Raw genomic sequence first — 23,047 nt, forward strand, 5'->3', positions numbered from 1 at the left:
TTTTGCTTTTATCCTGGAAAAATACCAAGAGAATGGAGAAGCTAACAATCCATCAATATTTAGAAAGGATAAACAGGATAACTGTGTGGTCACAGGTCACAGTTGGCTTGAGAATAATGTCAGGAAAAACAGTGAGAAGTTGATTTACAACATAACTAGCAAATACTTAAGACATAACATAATGCAAATCAATATGATTTGAGAAGGAAAAAAAAAGATGAGAAACGTGAAATTAACAGATGATGTAAAAGAGATATTGATGTAAAAGAGATATACTGGAAACTGCTATCTAAAATAGTCAGGGCTGTTTGGCAAACGGATTTCATTGAACCATCCAAATGCAACATCATGTTCAAAGGTAAGATCGCAGAGATGAAGGTGCTATCAAATTATAGACTGGAAAGTAGATGTTTTGGAAAAGAATTACAGTATCATAATATGTAACTGATCAAAATGATAAAATCAAATATGATTAGGTTATTGAGTGAAAAACTACAGTAGCCTCAATATAATTTTAGCTACCTGAAAGTACTGAGCAAAAGGTCATATTATACTGTTACATTACACTGGTAAAAATGTGACAGAAATTCTTTGTCTATACTTCCAAAGCAATGTGTAAGAAATGGGAAAACACCTCTAAAAACAAATCACTGCTTGGAAAAGTAATCTTTTCCATTCAGTTCCTGTCTTCATTTCTTGCTAGTTAGGTAGAGCCATACAAATGGAAGAAAGCAGGCTGAACCCTCTAAAGCTGCAAAGGAGAGCTGAACCCAAGACACCTATTGCCTCAACAAAAGGAAGCCACCACCACCACCTGCTTTGTTCATATTTTCTCCCTGGACAGTATCTTAAGAAAGGTTATGCTCAGATGTGCCATGTATATAACACATCTGTATGTGTTACAGTACAATCACCTCAGGTGGTCTTTCTTGAGACTAAATACATGGGCTCAACAGACACAGGTTAACCTAAACTGAGTTACAGCCAGCACTAACCTACTTAATCTCCAAATCGTTTTTCCCACTATTTCTTTTGTGCTGGTATTGGTGTTTGAATAGCTACGCAGATCAGGGAATTGACTTGGATGCAACTGACCAAACAAAAACAGTTATTAAGTTAAAATGACTGTGAGATCATCCTTTAGCACTGTTCTACCTAATTTCAGACCTCAAAACTGTTTAAACGGAAGATGGAACCAAAAGGTTTTCACACTTTTTTCTGCATCAAACATCTGTTGGATGAGATCAGTATGAAAAACATCTCTGCTCTTGGTACTGAATTTTATTTTAAAAGTCTCTGCAAGTCCCATTTTAAGCAACTCAGTGTTTCCATTGTCTCACATGGAGCAAGAAACTCTCACAGCAAACTAGCAGAAAGTATCCTCTGTTTACATATCACTGTAATCTCAGTGATAAATAGAATTTGGTAGCACTCATTCAAGCCCCGTTATTTAGAAAAATAAGAAGAGATTTAAACATGGTTAAAGCAGTTCCTTTAGTAACAAACTTGCATTAATCACTTTAATAGCATATTTATTATAAATACTTAATTTTATATTCAAGATTGCACAACTAATTTGAAAGCACGCTGTGCTGAGCTTACATTCCAGTAATATTTAAGAACATAGAGTAAGTAAAGAGCATACTATCACCTTTTCTGGCACGCTTCACCTGTGGCACAAATTTATTATTCAGTTTAAGATAAACAAAAATAAAACCTTGTAACCTTTTCTAAGGGAATCACACACTATGAACCAAGCCAAACATTCCCTTGTTTCTCTGTCTCAGAAAATGTGGGATCTCAGAATTATTGAAATGCCATGAATACTAAGAAGTTCAAAACTTAACTTGTGCTAATGAATGAAAAACAAATTATAACAGGTGTTTACAGTAGTAGAGCTACTGAATGCTAACTTCATTTACTTCCATTAAGCTAAATGATTCACAAATGGCACTCAGATCAGTAGTAAATCATTATCTAGGTCAGCAGGAAGCTCATTATAAACTGACAATCCAAGTGACAGAGACACTTTTCTGCAAGTGCAATAGTAGTAATTTCCTGTGTGAAAGGCTTGCTTGCTGTCGTGCATTCCTCAGGGGATAGTTCTTCTCAGAGGATGTTACACTTCCCCAGGAAGAGGAAGGAACCAGTTGTTATTGGATGTGGGGGCTGATAGCTGTCAAGCATTTTCTACATGCCTCAGAATCAGCTGTGAGAACTGTGAATACAGCTTGGATTCCCAGCAGATATGAGGAGGAAACATGACTTTGGCAGACAAGGTCAGAACAGACAAGTACAGTATCTCAGGAAGTTGAAGCAGAAATAATACCTGGAACTTCCAGGCCCCTAGTTCCCAGAAAAGTGCTGATTTGCTAAAAGAACAATATAAAGACGTGGATCAACCTGAAGCATTCCTGAGGCTTTGCACTGTTGTCACGACTACGACCTCAGACAAAGCAAAATACTGCCAGTTTTCCAAGTCATCTACAGGAAGCCCATAATGTCAAAAAATGGTACGGAAAGTCCAGCAACAGCACGTGTAAACAATATCACTGTGGGGCAATGGCAACATAATTAAACTGCTTTGTGAAAAAACTAAATATTGAAGCTTAATCTTTTACACTGGAGTGGGTTTCTGTTAGGTCCATCTCCTGAATTTCTTGTCCTACTCTAGCTCCCTCCATATGTACAGTGACACTCTTACAGGACAGGTCACCTGCTGCTAGTCCATGCTTAGTCCAGCATCAGTGGGGTCAGAGTGTCACGTCCCACCTGTTTTTAATTTAGTGGCAGCACTGACTTCAGTTTCTTTATTCTGCCAGCTCCTGATTTCAAAACTTGTTCATAAAAAAAATCAATTCAAGAATTATTAGGGAGATGAGACAGAGACAAATAAACTGTATAAACTCATTAGCTACGTTTCCCTGGGAAAGCAGGTTAAAAAGCAGTATAAGAAATATTATATTCTTGCACTCTCTAGTGCTCAAGTTCAGAATTCTGTCTGCAATGAAAACTCAACTCTCTGAAGCTCCAGTTCACTCAAAGAATATAATGAATCCTATTAGAGAACATCAAGACATATATTATTACCTAATTACGTAGCACATTAGTACATTTCCTGTTCTATCCCTGTAAACCTGCAGTTACATGCTGTGGTAGAATATCACCACTGCAAAATGCAAGGGCCACTTGGATCTTATTCTTCTTCTATTGCAAACACTACGTTCACTTTTATGTGTCTTGACCTTTGTTATTTATGTTATTATTTATGTTAGTATTATTAAATCATGGTTCCTTTAGGATTAAATACACATTTTTTTTCTAAACATGCCTGCACATCTATGAAGACATTTAAAAGTTTAGAATTTCACTGTTCAATATTCCATTTGCTTCATTCTTTTGGCATTTGTGTTGGAAGATCCTTTTAAAGTTTAGTATACTAATCTACAAAAAAACTGCATCTAGCTGTAAAATTCTTGTTTTCTCCTTTCTTCTTCTTCCCTTTGCCTTAAACTTACTGAAAAGGGCTGGTGTTTATTTCCATATAAGGTTAGAGCTAGGAAAGGACGTAAATCACAATATATTTGAAGTTGTGCAGTAAGTAAAACATGCAGTGATTTTAGGTTTTAAGATAAATTTTCTTTTGTTATTCCCTTTGTTAGAATTCTAAAGTTGTGTTAAGGTATGCAAGGAAAGTACAATATTCCATGAAGATCTTTTCAAAAGAAGTTGCCATTAGAAGGATAGTTCTGTAAACCTTAATATACACAGAGATGGAAGAACTAGATGCAAATTTTGCATTTGTAATTGCTGACACGACTTGACAACTTATAAGGGGTTGTTTATTTTTTGGTTGTACTCAAAATACAGTCATTAAAAATTGTGTCAAAAATACCTAGGCATTGAAATACGTACCAAGGAAGGCATGTGTATAGGATAAATTGAGAATATAGATACTTGTTTTTGCATCCAGAGGCCAACTACAAATGCAATACAGCTTAGCTAATAATGCCTGATCTCAAGGAATAAAAATTACACATTTTTATTTGAATATTTTACAAGTTTTGAGGAGAATTTATTTGGTCACTTCCTATATTAAAACACAGCATGTTCCTTTTGTCCCAAACAGGAACAATCTTTCCCCTTCCAATAATTAATCTACAGTCTTAACAATCTATACTGCAATAAATAAAAAGCACATTTTTCTTTCAGTGTTAACCAGTACTGGAAAAGAAAGAACAGCAAACATCTCACAGTCAGTGCAGACTTTCTGACTTCCAGATTACAGTACATTGCTTTGCTTCCTCCAAATCCTGTTTACATGAGCAAGGTCAGGGGATGGAACATTAGAGAGCCTCTACAGTGATTTCCTGCTGCTGTCAGTAAAAACTACTGAGACATCATCAACTTTCACTTGTTCCCAACGGCTTATCAGGGACCGGAGGTTATGAGTGTATTGGCTTACATACCAAAAGAAAAAAAAGGGAAACAAGACCTCCATTTTTTCCTTTTCAATAGCTCAAAAAACAAAGGCAATGTTAAGAAGCTTTACACAGAAAAGAGTGGTTGGAAGAGAGGCAGTAATGTTTTCAGGGTCTTCAGTAAGATAGAGGTGAAAAAGAACCCACTCATGTAGCCCCAAAAACTTGACCCCAGTTCAGTGAACGTGAAGTGTAAAAGGCTAGCACATACCTCATTTTCAATAACTGTAACATATAAACACCCTTAACATCAGAAAAGTCAGGGCATTATGCGAACTAGCTACACAGAATATACAGCTTGTTTTTATATACATTTCAGTAACACACAGGAAACAAGTAAATGAATCATCAAATTAGCTAAAAAATAGCTAAAAAAAGCTATTTTGCTGAAAATACCAATATATTGACAGGATTTCTTAATATTTTTGTGATTACAGTTCAAAAGAAAGTAGCTCTGTACTGATAATTACATTTAAGTTATTACACTGACACAATGACTATGTTCCCATTACTATGTTCATGAAGTAAGTTGCTCCAGTTTGGATCTTAGACAAAAGCATACTACTCACTAGGGTTGAAAATAACTGGCCTTATACCATATAACTTTGTACAAATATTGAAAAGATATGCTGCTCGGAGTTTAATAATTTGTGTAGTTGTAAATAATAAACAACTATAGTATGAAGCTGCACCTTAACTATCTAGAGTTGTGCCCAGTTTGGTATTTCTCAGTACAAGACTGTACATTGACAGATTCTGACATCCTGGATAAATCCAGAGGGAGAAGAGCAAGATGATCAAGAGCCTGAAACACATGAAATTCAGGGAGAGGCTGAGAACCAGGTTTGCTCAGCTTCAGAGAAGGCAGGCCACATGGAGATCTTACTGCCACCTAAAATATCTAATGGGTGAAAAATGGAGAAGATTGAGCCAAAAATTTACGAGAAAATCACTGTGGCAGAATTAGGGACAACAGATAAATTGGAACATGGTAAATTCTAGCTACATATTATGACACATACTTTCACCAGTATAACATCATAGCAAACTGCCTGGATGGGTGGCATGACTTCCATCGTTACACACACTCACAAAAGAACTGGACCAGGTCCTTCAGAACTTCATCCAAGTTGGCCTTGCTTTAAGGCAGGGGACAGATGAAATTAGATGTTCTTTCTAATCTATCTGTACAGAAGGGAGGAAAAGGTATACTTCTTGCTTCAACAAAACATTATATGGTTTGGTATAGACTTCCATTCTCTCTGGAGATCTTTCAGGGATCTAGGGGAAACTCATCACAGATCCTACACAAGCTTTTCATTTGTTCTAGAGAAGTTTGTCTTTAAATACTTAAGACAGTGATCTGAAAGAAGGCTTTAACTCTCATCTTCCATAGAAACAGTTAAGTACGTCTGCTGTACTATCACTGGCTACCACTAGTGGCTCAGGGAATTGCCAAGATGTTGTGTAAATTCTCCTTAGGGCCCTATCATTGAATCGCAGAATTGCCCATGTTGGAAAAGACCTTTAAGATTATTGAGTCCAACCACAACCTAATCATACTACCCTAACTCTAACAACCCTCCAGTAAATCATGTCCCTGAGCACCACATCCATGTGGTTTTTAAACACATCCAGGGATGGTGACTCAACCACCTCCCTGGGGAGCCTATTCCAGTGTTTAACAACCCCTTCTGTAAAGAAGTTTTTCCTGATATCCAACCTAAACCTCCAATTACACTGATCAAGAATCCTTAAGGATACATAAGTACGGAGTGTATTTTTCTTTCTAAATAAATCAGAATGGATGAAGAATTGCTTAAGCTAAATAAAAATGATTGAAAAAGAATAAAGCAGCTAAATGGTGGTCTTTTGTAAAGTAATCTGATAACCTGATCTAAGAACTTCAGTTATCAGAAGAGCAAGAGCCTAGAACAGAGTACTTCCTATGAACGTAGGACCAAAAACCACAAGTGGATTTGATGCGTCTTGACAAGTTTCTGAAGAAAATAATATACAGTTATATTATCTTTGATAATCAGTAGGAAAAGAGTAACCCAGGGGTTTAGTATGATGTTGCTGGAGGTAACACATCAGGGAAGAAAATGAGCTTCACCAGAGGCTGATGACATCTTCTAATACACAGATACACAAACACAGTACCATTCACACGATGCCAAATAGTATCCAGGAGGTAGAGCTGGCAGTGAAGGTGGGATGGGAAGAAATCCAGCATCTTCCTTTCTTTTAGAAAGAAAACGTGAAGCCTCTACATACTAGGGAAATCGAGATAGCTTTGAAAGCAACCAAGATATTGGATGGTTCACCCAATTAAGAAACAGGTAATCATTCCACAAACAATAGATGTAGGTAAGGCACACAGATGCTGAACAGAATGATAACTCAAAAGGTAAGATGACATAAAGCAGGGAGGACCAGAGTTTTGCAAAGTATTACTTACTATGCTGGAGTGGAAAGTTTGCTAAAGAAAAAAATATGGAAGATAAAGCAGTTGTCCTTGTGTCTCTAGTCTGAATTGCAAGGATACAGAAACAACATTAGATAGACAAAATATGCAGACTGAATACTGAGATGCAGAAAGGTGAGAACCAAAGCTGAATAGGAGATAAAGATAATGCAAAAACAAAACATAGTGATTACTGTCTGTCAAAAGAGATGAATGTGAATTTTGAAGCAACATTTCTGTAATAAAAAATGTAAAGCCAACTATACTGAAATGAAGAGAATGCTGTCAGTAGCGAGTCAAGTTAATCCCAGAATGAGTTCTGGGCATAAAATTTTATAAACTGCTTTCATATTAAATGAATTAAGGAAGGAGATTAAATGATTGGCAGATTTATAGGTACATAACAAAGAATTACAGTGCAGCTGTACATTTGGATTCTGTGATCAGTATCAAGAACAGGAAGTAGTGAACAAGGCATATTTTGAATTGACAATCAATAAATTTTATCCACTGCAATCCTCAATCTGTCAAGCCTCCTAAAGAGACATCTGCGAGTCTGCAAATTACTTTTGACTGAAATTATCTCAAAGATCCATATTGTATTGTGAAAACATAACACATCAACTACCGCAACTTAAAATACATGGAGCTTCAGGGCTGTTCCAAAAGTAATCCCTCCTATTTTTTTATGTTGGCCCACAACATCAGAGGTGAATATTGGTGGTATAGCATTAGAGGTTGAATCTTCCCACCAATATTCCATTACGTTTTGTTGCCATATGACAGATGGCAGAAGAAGAGCAGTCTGACAAAGTCGTATCTGACATAAAAGTGTGTCTGAAGCAGAGGTGTGTCATTGAATTCCTCAGTGCAGAAAAAATTGCACCCACTGACACTCATCCATGCTTGCTGAATTTTTATGGAGACCAAACAGTGGATGTGAGCACAATAAGGCAGTGTGTGGCAACAGCGACATGAAAGACAAGCCTCATTCTGGATGGCCATGCACAGCTGTCACACCATGAAATGAAGAGCACGTTCATCAGCTCATCCATGTGAACTGCCCAGTGCTGGTGACTATGTTGAAAAACAGTGTTTTGTAGCTGAACATTTGCTTTATCAAGTAGTGTTATTGTGCTCTTTGTATCTGTTGTGGTTTCCACAGAAATAAATAGAAGGCATTACTTTTGGAGTGACCTGAATACCATCTCTCAAATTGAATTATTATTTTTATTTGTTTTTGAAGGAAAGGTTTATTTCAGGATGTGAACCTCTATCATGATTTTCACTGAACGACCTTAAAGCATTTTATAAACTACCCTCCCAACATGCCTTTTTGTAAAGCATTCACAACAAAGGAAAACAGCAGAAACCACACCTGCTGCCTATTGATATGTATTGACCCCTCAGCTGCACAAATTCTTGTTATGGTAATTAAAATTGCTCAAGATACAAATCATACCTTCCCATGAACAGATTCAGAATGAAAAGATATTTTCATTTAAACCAATTCTAGAATAGTACATCTTCTAGGACTTGAAACTAGAAAAGCATATTTCTCCTCCTACAAAACTATGGTTAAAACATTTCATCCTTCTCCTCCCACATGCTCTAACAATGTCATATGAAAAGCTAACACTAGAAGGAACTAATCCTATATTTCTCTCCTAAAATATTTTTTTTTTTTCCTCCCCTGGAAAAACTGGAATTTCTACTGGAATCTCATCAGTGAGACAACTACTCATTATAATGTTTCTCATTATTTGAAGCTAAGTACAGCTACAAAAATTGTCTGAGAAAAAGCCAGATTTTAACAGCAATATCTAGATAGAATTAACATGGGCTTCTAATTAGAATTTCTGCTTAGTACATTACTAAAATTACTAGTACAGAGTGGAAGCTTCACTATTACACCATCTTCTGGTTAGCCTTGGGAACTGTAAAAAGAAAAAGCTTAAATTGAGAAGTTGGAATATTGAGCTCTGAACAATCAGCAACTTATTAAAAATGTACATTATTCATACAGACAAAAAAAAAAAATAAAAAAATCAGTAACATCTTTAGTTAAATCTAAGCTACCTAAGCAGTGCTATTTTTTTCCTTTCTTTCTTTTTTTCTTTCATTCTGGCTCAGAAGACAACTTACCAGAGTACCAAAAGATGGAGAGGAACTAATCTCTACAACAGGTGGGTCAACTGTTTGTGTATCAGCCACATCAAACATAGGGTTGACCTGTTGAAAATTAATTACAGTCCTCATTATTTCCAGCAGTACAAGAAGGGAAATAAGACTGAAAGCTTCAGTGAGGAATTGCTATTCGCCACAAGCTAAAAACAAGCCTTAAGAATAAAGGAAGGATGCTGATTCACAACAATATAAAATGCAATCATATAGTACAGAAAGAGAATCCAGACATGCATTTATTAAAGATATCATTTATATTTTATAAACATCTGTTTCCTCAAAACTAATTCAAACATTTAGTTTCATGATAAATCAAGAAAAATTAAATCAAAAATACCAGCTTGACATAGATTTACCATGATCATGAGGTAGCACCTCAAAAATCATCCAACTTAAAAAAAAAAAGTGACCAATGTTGCTGCTGAAATACTAAACAATAGGAATTATTCATAAAAAATTTCAAACTGCATAACTCATTTGAAAGTGTTTTTGCAGTTTTGACATGTGCTACTGCTAAGTTATACTGCTTTCTTTTTAATTGACACAGACACCTAAGAATCTGTACCATATCAAAACGTCATCCTTGGAGCAGTGAACAACTTTAGGCAGTTGAATCAGTGTTAGCACAGGGCAGAAATAGAGTGAAGCTAGTCTTATATGGAATACCAAATTAACACTGCTAGTAGGTTTTCAGTTCTGGAGCTAGTTTATGTTCTCCATTACTACAAATAAAGAAACTATAGAAAGCTTTAGCTGTCATGTGTTTGCATCACCCATGCTGTCTGCTCTAGTTTGTCCATGGTTCACACCAAATTGTTCCCACTTCACTATAGCTGAAACATACAGACTTAAAAATTATTCTGTAGATTTTTACTTCACCAAAACAGAGACTTCCAGCATGTACACTGCTAGTATACTTACAACATTCACACTATCACTTACCTTCATGATTACCACAATTAAAAAACCTTATAGTTCAGCACCATATAGATAAAAACCTGCACCATACTAATACAGGACACTCCCTTTGCCCTCGAATAATCTTTTTGTATATGGAAAAATTAGTATACATATGCATTATAAGAAGGCACAAAAGCCAAATATTTTGCTGGCCCGAAATTGTGTTTTGTGCCAACCACTGCCAGTTATGGAGATTTACAGCCCAATGTATCCAGCTTCTTGTGCTAAATATGTTAAGTGAAAAGGAAGCTCATTTAGTTTGTAAAGGCTGAAATAAAGAAGGACTAGATGACTTTCACATCACCATGAAGTCTGGAGTAGCAAAGAGAAATGAACTTTCCCTTTTTCAACTATTAATCAATAGACCAACAGCAGCCTTAGCAGAGGTGGAATTAATTCTATCTATTTCATTTTAAAGTGGATAAAAATCAAACAAGAAAAGAAACAAAAAAAATTCATCTTTCATAAGAAGACAGCGATGCTAAATAAAAAGATAGCAAATTGATAAATTAATAAAATTAAAAGATAAAGTTCTAAATGACTCATGCAAAACATTTCCTAGAAAAGCTGTTAAATAACCTCTCCAAACATATTAAGAAGAAATTTAGCTTTGAACTTGATTAACACTTGTTTTTTCCATAGACTGGAATTCTCAAGGCAAACAAGCAGTAGCCATATATTCTTATTTCTACTGCCATCTAGTGTGCATGTGGATTTCAAACATCTGTGAAAATATTTGCAACTGAAAGTACGCTGAAATTTTAATGAGAAACTAAATTATCATTAGATTATCATGCTGAAGATGGAAACACTTATCTTTAAAAAAAAGATAGCACTGGGATTTTAACATGTTAAAGGAAATTTCACTTTCTATAATTGTCACCAAGTGGAACACATCTCTCGGAATACTGCAGAAAAATTGTGCTACTGATTGAGCACACTATTTTCAAATACCCTCAACAGTTCCTTAGCTCCAAAAGGAGACAGTGACTCGGGTTCACTTCATTTTAAACTTAGACATACTGCTGTATTTGAGCAAGTCATCTAAGATTACCTCTATGGTCAATGGAGAAAAGTGAGCACTTTAAGTCACTTACTTATATTTCCAAATTGTCTGAATAATTGTAATGGTTACAAGCTTTAGAAAAGTGAAGCAGATCCTAGTGTATTGTTTCCTGAATAATCAAGAATTGCATAGATGAAGGGCAACTGAAGAACAGCCATAAAGATTTATAAGTCAAGAATATATTTCAAAGCTGTGTCTTAAAATTCAGACTACTATACTCCCTGGGAGCAGCTAACCCAGAAGCCTGTAAAATGCTACAAATGTTACAACCATGCAGAAATGCAGATAATAGGTTAAACTAAATCCATCAAAACTGGCTTGTAAATAATTTCCTGACGTTCAAATATCAGATTTCCCTTATCTGCTCTTTTAGTGAAGATAATTAGGTGCTTCCGAACCTTAGTTTATCTGTAGCCTGAATTCAACACTTTTCCAGATCTTGATTGCCTAGGATCCAGGAGTAAAAGAAAATTAAAAAAAAAGGAAGATTGCTTTAGTAAATACTCATTCATTTGCTAAGCATTTGAGTAGTCTGGAAAAATCAACTTGAAAAGAACTCAACCAAACCCTGAAACTATAAATTAACCTGTGTTCTTAGCTTTTAAGTATTTTAAGTGTATGCAATTTGAACAGATCCTAAAGCAAACTGCTGATGCAGGAAGGGTAGTTTAAATGTGATGGTAAATGCTGTGACTGAGTTTGTTCAAACACTGACCCTTGATACTGAAGGCTGCTACAAACAGGACTTACACTTCATTCATTGACCTTGCAATGATACAGCATTGTCCATGAGAAAAGTTTATTTATCAAGTTGTCATACAAAAAATTACCCTGCTCTTACTCTGACCACGATCAGAATGTTTCACATCTAACTTGATAACAAACCAGATAAGTGAGAATACTTAGTGATGGATTCTTTTGGGGTTCCTGACCTCCACCAAAATATTTTCAATCTTTATAATACTCAGATTGCATATCTGTGCTTTCTACAAAGGTGTAATAATACTGTCCTCATGCTCAGGCCCATTCAATAGGGAAAGCCAAATACGCCTGCAGAGGCACACAGTGGCACCTCTCAGTGTCAAGTTTAAGTCTTTGAAAAGTCTGAGAAGGAAACAAATACCATAGCAGCATTTTATTTGAATAAAAAACAGATAATGGTGAATTTCTATAGGGCCCTATTAGTAATGACAGAAGTCAAATAATTAATGGATCTATATACTGGATTCAACTTTTGGACAGTAGAGACATCTGGAGAATATCAAAGATATAAAAGTGTAGGTAATCATCACCAAGTAAAAGCTATCCAGATATACCAATGGCAGTCACAAACATATCCATGGTGATTTATGCACAAACAATTGTCTTGTCTATAGCATTGTAGTATTCACCTATTGAGCTTAACTATCAGACAACCTGACAACAGGATTTTCCAAACTGACAGTATTCAACATACCACTTTGGTTCCCCAACTCCCAGTACTTCTAAGGCTTCCTAACAGAAGATTTGACAGCAAAGCATCTGCAGAACAAGATGCAAGAAATCAGACTACATGGACCTACTATGTCATAATGACATGAAAGAACTCCACTACCCTAGTAGTGGATATGTAGCCTGATATGTTTTTAGATCAATAACAGGGTCTTCTCACAACATCTAAAGGTTTTGGAAAGAGGGGTAACTTGTGACAATCTAGTTTCTGAATTTCAGTAACAATGCTACTTTGTCCTGCTCATCGAGGTATCTTCTGCAACAGTTCAGTAGGGTACTTCAGTAGAAACCAGACTACTACCAGTATGCACTTTTTTTTTTTCTAATTAGAAGGATACAGACCTACACAAGAAACATGAAAGGAATTCTGTAAGAACTTATTTGCCAATATCAACTAGCCTAGTAATGTTAATATGAATTTGTAAGCTATGATTACTCCCAAAATATCATACACAGCAACAAAAAGCTTTTTAGTACTTACAGACTACATTTAACTATAAATGTTACACAGATGGTGTTCGTAAGTTTCCAGTTTCCTATATATTGGAGCACTTATTGCACTCACCTCAACTGACTGAAGCTTTTCATCATGGAGATGAGGTGATCTTGGGTAAATATCAAGAAGATGAGGAGGGTCATCAGTCTGTATTCTTCTAATGTGGTGTTTAAGAACTTCTTTATAATCAAATGAATCAAAGTTGGTTTTCCATAGTAATACCTGCAAAAAAGCCACTATGTCAGCAAGTAACTATTTTGAGTCTACTCACTGATAGCTGTTAGCATCAATAGAGCACAACATCAGAACAAGCCTGATCTATTCTACAATACAGACACTTCTGTATGGAATCTCTTTCATGTAACAAAGTAATTGGAAATGTAAGTCATTTAATTAAATTTAGCATAAGTTTCATTATTTCTGTCTTTAAATATTTGTCTTTAAATAAATGTCTTTAAATACTGAGAAAAAATTAATAAAAAGAAGTTCATAACACTTAGCAGAAGATGGCAATTTCTAGAAGACCAATGTTGATTTCTTTTAGTTATCCTCTGAATTAGAAAAAAAAAAAAAGAGATTGGAGCATGGTCCACTCTGCATGGTCTGACTTAAAAATCACTTGCTTAAAAGAGCAAGAGTATTTACAGCAACTATTAAAAATGTTTTTTGGAAAAAAAGCAAAAATATGTAAACATCAGAAAGGTCAAACCTGTAAGCAGAAATTCTACTACATCTAAATCATATTTCTAGTATAATCTTAAGTAGATGGATTGTTACAAGCTCATTTCAAGTTCAATATCTTCCATGATCGCTTAGTGCAGTACTGAAAGGCCACAATGAGGTCTCCCCAGAGCCTTCCCTTCTCCAGGCTGAACAAGCCCCGCTCCCTCAACTTTTCCTTATAAATAATCCAGCCCTTTGATCATCTTCGCTGCCCTCCTATGAAGCTGTTCCAACAGCTCCACACCTTTCCTGTGCCAGGGGCCACTGACTTGGATGCAGTACTCCGGGTGGGGCCTCACAAAGGCAGAGAAGAGAGGAGCAACCACCTCCCTCACCCTACTAGCAGCTCTTTTGATGCAGCCTGGGATGCAGTTGGCCTTCCAGGCTGCAAGAGCACATTGCTGGCTCATGTTCAGCTTTTCATCCACCAGGACCCACAAGTCCTTCACAAGACTGATCTCAAGAAGTTCTTTTCCCAGTCTGCACCCATATCTGGGGTTGCCCAGACACAACACCTTGCAATTGGCCTTGTTGAACCTCATTCAGTTCGTGTGGGTCTAGTTTTCACGTCTGTCCAGGTTTCTCCAGATGGCATCCCTTCCTGCTATTGCACCAACTGTACCATTCAGTTTGGTATCATCAGCAAACCTGATGAGGATGCACACAATCCCACTATCTAGATTGTTGATAAAGATATTTAACAGTACTGGTCCCAAGAAAGACCCCTCGGGGAAACCACTCATCACCAGCCTTCATTTGGACACAGAGTCACTGCAACGCTCTGGCTGTGGCCATCCATCCTATTCCTTAGTGAGGTTGTTAGGCTCCAAGAAAGTGCTCATGAGAATAAGGACAATTCAGGATTCCTTAAGAATCAAAATTGTCTTCAGAAACAGAAAAAATTTCATATGAAAATTTCAATAAAAAAAAATAAAAGATTATACTAGTGGCTCAAGGAGTACATTTTTTTTTCCCTTTAGCTTGAAAAATTTAAAATGGATGTTTGTTAGCATTTCCATTTTTTCAATATTTGCAAATCTTAGCAGTCCTTCTTATCAACTCTATGAAATACAATGCATCTTTTTTTTTTTCCTTCTTTAAAAATTATTTATTTTGAATGCTTTCAAGTCATTTCTAGAAAGGGTGCTACGTGAAACATCAAGCAAAAACAAAGTAGTGGCTTTAAAAGAAGAGAAAAACAAATTGAGTGTGTATGAATTAATATTATTTGCAAAAAAACTTATTTGACACTGAACTGCAACAATTGAAATATTTCTATTACAAACCATTTTGTTACTGTAAATCAAATGACCTGTAGAGAAGTGCCTATTATCTCCTTCTCATAATATCCAATCTAACATAGTTAAGCTTAAGTTTTTAAATAACATATTTACCACTTTTCTACCCAAATTTAACTTTAGGATAACACATTCTTAGACAAAATGCCAAGAATGTCAGCATACTCTAATTAACATTAACTGTAACAAACATTGAGAAGACATTTAATTTCAAAAGACTACACTACAAACCTGACCATCTGCTCCACCTGAGGCAAATTTTTCACCACCTTTTGAAAAGGCCACAGAAAGGACAGGTCCCTGAAGGAAAAACAAAATAGCAGAGTAAAATGCTATGACTGTAGTCATAGTATTTTAATACACAGAAAAAGAAAAAAAATATCATAGTTATTTAATATTTTAAAAAAAAACAATTTCAATAATAAAGGAGCAAATAAGCTATAAAAATTTTTGCATGATTTGACGGATGCATTACTGTTGCACATCTTGGTAAGATGCTTCATTTATATATCTATTTTTCAGTAATAGATACTGAAAAAAAAGATGACACTTTCCGTAGATTTTATGTGAAATTAAACAAAGAAACAAACAAAAGATCAAATATATATGACATTTCTCAAGAGAAAGTGTTTGAGAGATTCATTATCAAACTTAAGATTTCTTCTGCATAAGGAGGAAAAGGATAAAAAAAAAATCTATCATTCTTCACAAAAAATATCTTCCATAAGCTTCCCCCTATGGAGAGCACTGTTTTTCAGTAGACAAAAGCCTAGTGTTCCACACTCTTTTCCAGTAGACAAAAGCCTAATGTTCCAAATAATTAACTCTCCAAAATGAATTATTAATTCATAACACAAACCATTATTCAATGTTAAGCATGCATGCAATACTGACAGTTGAATTGCACAGCTGTAGCCAAAACTGATGTGCTTCCTTACACACTTGTAGAAAGGTGTACTAACACAACAAAACTTTGCCATTCACTGAAATTTAATCTTCAACTATGACAAGACATTGCAAATGTTACTTTCACTTAAAAAAAAAAAATGAGAAACTTATTAAAATCTCCACTTTAATAGGTTTATGGTGTATACCTTGTGTCCATGAAGTGTGTAAATAAGTCTTCCTTCTAAGAGGTCCAGAATCTTAAGGGTACCATCAGTAGAAGCAGTGATGAGATAGTTACCAGAAGGATGGAACGATACACAGTTAACTTCTGCTCTGTGAACTAATATACAGAAGACAATATTCAAAGTTTATATAAGGAAATATACACAATTTCTGTGATCTTTTCTACTTCCCCACTCTAAAAGAAATGTTTGTTTAGGATAATCGGAACGCAGGTTATGTTGAGGCTTTTTCTTTTTTTTTTTAGGGTCACTGGGCTATAAAAAGATTATTTACAAAATGCCAGCATGATCTGTTTCTTTACTTTCTCCAATAAGGAATGAAATCACATATATAAAAGTTCTGTAACAAAGAGTCCCACCCTTACTAAAACACAACAAACGATGCTGTTTTTACCTTTGTAGTGCTGTAGCAGCTTGTTCATTCGAATATCCCACAGTTTCACAGTATGATTAGAACCTGCAGAAGCTATACATGTACCAGTTGGGTTGAAATCTGCAAAATTTGGAAACCTAAATATAATTCACAAAAATAGACTGATTAATTGTTTTGGTAGAAATATTTGTTTTTTTAATAAAGTATTGAGTATGTAAGAAATACCTCACTTAAATTTCCAGGGAACTTAAATAAGCATGAGTAAACAAAATGTGCCTAATAAATTATAGACTAATTAAGGCTGATGATTCTGTACAATCTGGGTTTTTTTGTTATTTGTTGTATTTTTTTTTTTAAGGACTGCTTACTGACTCAGATATCCACAACTGATACCTGCATACAAAGCTCCTAGAAGAAAATGCTGCAAAATCTATTCCTGACCATAGTGGCATTGATATGCACAAGAATCAAGAGGTTTTAAGTAGGAAGTAAAATAAATGTCTCCATACCTAGATGTGGCAGATTACTGAAGCTAACAAAATACGTTCCTCCTCAACAGCAAGTAGAGAGTTCTCAAAGTTCCAATATTAAATAGCATTATTTAGGAAAATGAAAAAATTAATTATTTTAGCTTATATGGGTGATAGAAGAACTTACAACCTATCTTCAAATATAGCACACGTTAACAAAACAAAACACAACTTTAATCTTATTAGAATTATACACTTGCACTTTTTTTTATAGCAACACTTACCCTCCATAATCTATGAAACTATCAATACATGTTTTATTTACTGTATCCCAGATCTTCACAGATTTGTCCTCACTGCAAGATGCTATTAGTCTTCCATCAGGTGAAAATCTGGAACATGTATAGAAATTGGAGATGTATAGAATGCTAGTCTGAGAAGTATCAGTCACTTTGTATTCTAGACACAAGCAGAAAAACACCAGAACCAGGAAAGTCTACCCAGAAGTAGAATGAATAGCATTCAAACAACATTTGAATTTCTCATATTTTTTAGGAAGTAATAAAACCGTAAACTTCCCTCTACACTTTTTTTTTTCCATTTCACAGACAACTACAATAAATACTAGACCCATAAGTGATGGAAAGAGAAAAAAACAACAGTAACAGCAGCCTAAGGTTGGCATTTCAGATACCAATGAGATAATTACAGAAAACTGTGATTTCCAACAGCTTCCATTTTTCTTTTCAAGGTTAGATACTTTGGAATTTTATAGGGCTTCAGTGCTTTACAAGTATCATGTTTCTTCCCCAAGATGTTTAAAGTGGGCCTCTTAGCTGGAGATTTGCCATTAATATGGAAAGAAATTATGAAAGAACAATCTTTTTTTTTTTGTCTTTGAAAATCTGCTCTGCCTTAAATGGGATGTTAATCTTAGCTTTCAGTACAAAGACTTTATTTTACCTTCTCCACTTCTGTAAATTTAACTCACTTTGACTCATGACCTTTTTTTATGCCATTATTGTTTGAAGAATAGTTAAGAAAATTACTGCCACGAATAATGAAACTAGACATAAGTGAATGCTGCAAAGTTAAGCTGTTACCAGAGCACAGACATATACAGGATAGTGGAAGGAGACAAGACACTCAGTGATATATGACCTAAATGTCCTTTACTCAGTACCTAAGACGTAAATGTCCTTTAGAGTAAAAGGATAAAGAATCAATAGCTGATTTACTATGTGTGTACTATATTAACACACAGCAAACTTTCAGATTTTAATTTGGAGATAAATGCAAAATATGTGTGTGTGAGATATTGGCTTATTACAATTTTATTATTAGCAATAGATCAGCTTATACCATTCACAGATTTTTCCTCTCTTAGTTCTGTTTTAGGAAACAAAAATCTTTTTCAAGGAGTTCTGAACACAGAATCCACCATGAAAGCCCCTCTGAGGAGAGTAAAACCAAAGCTTACTTGGCACAGCGAACCCAGTGAGTGTGTTGAAACAGTGAAAACAAAAGGCGCCGACGTTGAACGCTCCATATTTTTACTGATTTATCATTGGATGCTGAAACTAGAAGGTGGCCATCATGTGAGAAGCTTACGCTACGGACAGATGCTGTATGACCTTTCAGTACTGACGATTCACCATGACTGGAAAAAAACAAAACAAAACAAAACAAAACAAAAAAACACCATTAAATAAAAATAGGGTTAAAAAATGAAAAAAAAAAAATTATCTACTTGGAAGACTACATCTCATCCAAATAGAGAAAAGCAATACACACTGGCTAAATCATTGCTGTCAATATTTTTTTGCCTTATTTGCAGATAAAATATTAGAATATAGGCTTAAAAGTGATCATATTTAAGAAGACCAATATTTGGAAAATATTGCAACTATCATTTCCATTCTCCATGCAGTATTTGAAAAAGGATTTATTGAATATTTTGATACAGTAATCTACAAAATGTTTAAGAGTTAAAACAACACCACTCTTCCCAAGGTCATCCTGGATAGCTCACAATTACAACTGCTTGAAAATAAGTCTAAGAAGACAAATCAATTACAATATTTTCTTTAAAAACACTTCTTGTTTCTTTCATCATTTGTCTCTCCAAAATGAAGTACAGCCATGCAGTTCTTACAAAAGAAATACACCCTTTAAACTAGAAGTATATTACCAAGTGTATTCCTGCACACTCATGAAATTATAATCTCTAAATTGCTAAACTATTTCCTAGAAGAATAAACAGTAAAGAATCACACTACCTGTGCTCTTCTGTATCTGTCAACACCCAGGCTGGGACATGAGAAGCAAACAGAAACATGTACCATGAAAGGTCCCCAATATTCACATTACACATTAAAGAAACGTATGGCTAGCATCTCCCAGTGACACTCACATGCAAGGAATCCACAGTCTGACAGTACGATCCTGGGAAGCTGAAGCAAGTAGCTGCCCCTCTGGTGAGAAATTCACGCTGGTCACAGCATCCGTGTGACCTACAAATTTGTAAGCTCTGCATTGTTTCTTCAGCTTCCATATCATAAGACACCTATCCAAAGAAGAGGTAGCTGGCAAGAAACGGTTAAAACATATTAAATGTCTGACAATTGTTATTTGAAAAATCAGACCATATGATTACAGATTTGGAATCACCATCAACTTGCTATTTTGGGAGGGCATTTGGGGAGGGAGAATTTACTGGGTTTCAGTTGATAGATTGGTTTGCTTGGCCTCAATAGAAGCCTGGCAGCCAGAAACATCACCACCAATTTATGGCAAGGATATGAAAGGACTAGGGAAGTGAAGGCTAATAATGCTTAACAGCTAGCTCTCCCACATATAGAGCAAGCAAGCCAAACATTACGCATACCATGAGTATGAATCCAGATACTGTGTTAGCAAATACTAAGAAGGTCACTAAAAACAAGAGAAACTTTTCAATGGTAAGTTCAGAAACTTTGTTCTCTGAGATGAATTTTTTTTTTTTTTTTTGAGCACCTACTACTTAACTCAGAAGAAACAGACAATCTTAAACTCAATATAACATTCCTAATACTTCATATACCTAAACTGAGATGTGTATCTAAAGAATCTAAAGAACGTGTACCTAAAGATGCCTGTGTATCTAAACAGATGCCTGTTTCAGGCACCAGGATAGCACTGGCAGCAATTGAAGAAATGAAGAAGTTTATTAGCACACGTGTCAAGGCAAACCTTAAATAAAATATTAGACTTTGAAACTTGGCTCAGAGATAGCATTTTCCTCCTAAAATGGCTTCTGCTAGAAGGGATAGAACAAGACTTTCCCAATACCCGTATCAGTAGACGTAAATCTGACAGAAGCATAGACTATTTAACCACACCCCCATTCCAACTTTTCTGATCTCTTTATTTCACATAAGCTTTTGCTAAAGGTACTTGAGTGATTTTTATTTTTGTCTTTGATTCAGAAAAACATGACCTAGAGCGGCATAAACAAGAAGGAAAAAAAAAAAGAAAAATAAGCCAAAATAAAATTTGAAGGAGTCATGTTGAAAATGTGGAACATACAAGATGGATGTTTCCTAAAATTTAAAATGTATGAACTGCCAATTACCTATGGAACATGAATAAGTACCTCACAGACTGCCAACAGACCTTCAAATACTAGCCTTCTTTGCTTCCAGTTCTAAAACTAAAGGAAATATTTTAAGAGATGACAGTATAATAAATTTAAAGCTTGGTTTCTTGCTGCTTGCACTCCAACAGAAGGATTATCTCAAGGCTAATGACACAAGCAGTGACATTCATGTTTTTCTGGGACACCAACAAAAACTTTCCTTGCTCTTCCTTTGGATTCCCCACTGCCTGTGCTGAAACTCTCTCCATCCTTAGGGAGGTTTCTCTCTTCAAATCACCTCTTCATTACCAAGAAGTTTAAAGGCTATTTATTATTTCTGTTGCTGCAGTTTAAGTCCAGTTGACACCACTCCAGGGTCAGAAGAACGGAGGAGTTCAGAACTTGCACAGGAAAGGGTCAATAACTGGTAGACCAAATGCAGAACTCTTTTCCTGAGGCAATGTGAATGCCTTCCTGCGGCAATTTGAGAAGCATAAGCCCAGGGAAAGAAACTAAATCAAACCTTTGAGCTTGGGCTGCAAAGGAAGTTAGGTCCCCTTACCAGGAATATGCCTCAGAGGCTGAAATCGACTTCAGAGTATGTGGTTAATACCTAAGCTTTTTGCTGTGAAGTCAAATATTTTATTTTAGGAAGGAATCTACAGGGCAACATTGTTGTCAAAAGTAATCTCTATTATCAGATCTAATCTTAAAAAGTTGCAAATGTGTTAAATGTGCGGCAGAAATCACTTCTATCAAATTAACTCTTCTATTTCTCTTCATTTCACTTTCCAGGATTTTATCTCCTTTGTAACACTGCTTCTCCAACTTACTCAGGCACAGAACCTTAGGAATTGTTTCTTCATCTTTTGATGCATTTTTCTTGTCTCAAGTTCACACTGTGCATACATTTAGGCATGCAAAAGAAGAGGAGCAAGAACCTTCCAGCCCAGCTTATGTAGGGGTCCGGCAGGGACACAGACCAGACCTTGATGTTACCTCCTGCCAGCACTTTGCTAAATAAGCCAGTATCCTAACGTTTGGTTTCCTGTTATCCTACTGTACTTGGCCTATACAGATCTCCACGGCCAATTCAAAGCATCAGAAATGAAACAAAACAAGTACAGGAGGTCCAGAGCAGTTTTTTAAGAGGAGCTACATCACAGATCTGCGGCACATTCTCCTCCCAGAAATACAATGTAACCAGAAGTCCATGTAGAGAAAAACAACTAACCAATACTCGCTGTAGCAATGATAATAACTGACCATCTGCAACATGTAACTAGAAAGATGAAAGCTAAAAACCACTCTGGGGCTACTTCAATATGCAACTTGGTCCAGTTTATAAGCTCAGGGCTTTCAGTACATCCACCCAAGACAATGCTAGAAAATTTGTTTTTGTGGTCATGTGTCACAATAGAAGGGAATACCAAAGAACGGAGACCTGGATTAAATGCAAAGGTCAAGTTTACACACTGCTTTGCTCCTGTTCTCTAAACAAACGCCTAGGCTTTCAATAAGCCAAGAAAAACATTTAAGGTACTTTGCAATGAAATTAAGCTCTGCTTTTCCTATAGGACGCGCATGCTCAATTGTGATGAGGAATGTGATGTAAATATATACATGCAGGCATGGCACAGCACATTGAAAGGAGAAATGAAAACAGGTGAACAGGCATGCTGAGGCACATATTGGGTAAAAGTCCATTCACATATGTTGAGGTGTGATGTTAACAGGTGTATTCACCTGTTAACAGCTCATGCTGAGCTGTGTGGTGTGAACATGCATCTTGAGGCACGTTGATGGATTTGGTAGTACACACGTGCTGAAATGTGTCTGCAGGGCTCAGACTCAGCCCTGCACTCAGGCTCTCACATCATCAGCGTTAACATTATAGAGACACTCTCAGTACCTACCTTGTTCAGGCAGTCTGAGATGCAGGCATTCACTGCCAATTTGTCCTCACTATGCTTTACAAATCCTGTGGATACCTACAAGTGCTATCTCAAGTCCTCACAATCAGTAAAATATTTCCTGAAAGGCTTCTGAGTATTCTTAAGGTCTTCCAGTATTGCCAAGAAGATGCTTTACCAAAATCACGTATCCTGACTATAAGAATCAGTGACAGTAAATTCATGATGGTCTTGCATTCTGATTCGCTGAAAGAATTGCGCAGTATTCACTGACATGCACCAAATGAGGCTGTGTGCATGCATAGCCAGGGGAGAATACACCCAAAAGACAAAGATTCCAATTTATTCCTATGCCAGTCTGGTTCTTGAAAATATTTAA

General features: G+C 35.9%; 1 protein-coding gene across 2 annotated transcripts in view; it reads right to left on the bottom strand.

Annotated features, from left to right (window-relative positions):
• Nucleotides 1–19,724, bottom strand: part of POC1B (POC1 centriolar protein B) — a 29,325-nt gene extending 9,601 nt beyond the window's left edge. The window contains exons 1-8 of one of the 2 annotated variants that reach the window (XM_010708944.3): nucleotides 19,553–19,724; nucleotides 18,620–18,799; nucleotides 17,424–17,531; nucleotides 16,691–16,806; nucleotides 16,261–16,394; nucleotides 15,398–15,466; nucleotides 13,215–13,367; nucleotides 9,094–9,180 (exon numbers count right to left, since the gene is read on the bottom strand). In XM_010708944.3, the coding sequence (XP_010707246.1) occupies nucleotides 9,094–9,180; nucleotides 13,215–13,367; nucleotides 15,398–15,466; nucleotides 16,261–16,394; nucleotides 16,691–16,806; nucleotides 17,424–17,531; nucleotides 18,620–18,799; nucleotides 19,553–19,698 (993 nt within the window). In that variant the 5' untranslated portion in view covers nucleotides 19,699–19,724. The remainder of the gene's footprint in view (nucleotides 1–9,093; nucleotides 9,181–13,214; nucleotides 13,368–15,397; nucleotides 15,467–16,260; nucleotides 16,395–16,690; nucleotides 16,807–17,423; nucleotides 17,532–18,619; nucleotides 18,800–19,552) is intronic. The other variant, XM_031553843.1, reaches the window with a different exon arrangement.
• Between the last annotated feature and the right edge of the window lie 3,323 nt (nucleotides 19,725–23,047).

This window comes from Meleagris gallopavo, chromosome 1 (genome assembly GCF_000146605.3).
Source record: "Meleagris gallopavo isolate NT-WF06-2002-E0010 breed Aviagen turkey brand Nicholas breeding stock chromosome 1, Turkey_5.1, whole genome shotgun sequence".
Classification (NCBI taxonomy): Eukaryota; Metazoa; Chordata; class Aves; order Galliformes; family Phasianidae; genus Meleagris; species Meleagris gallopavo.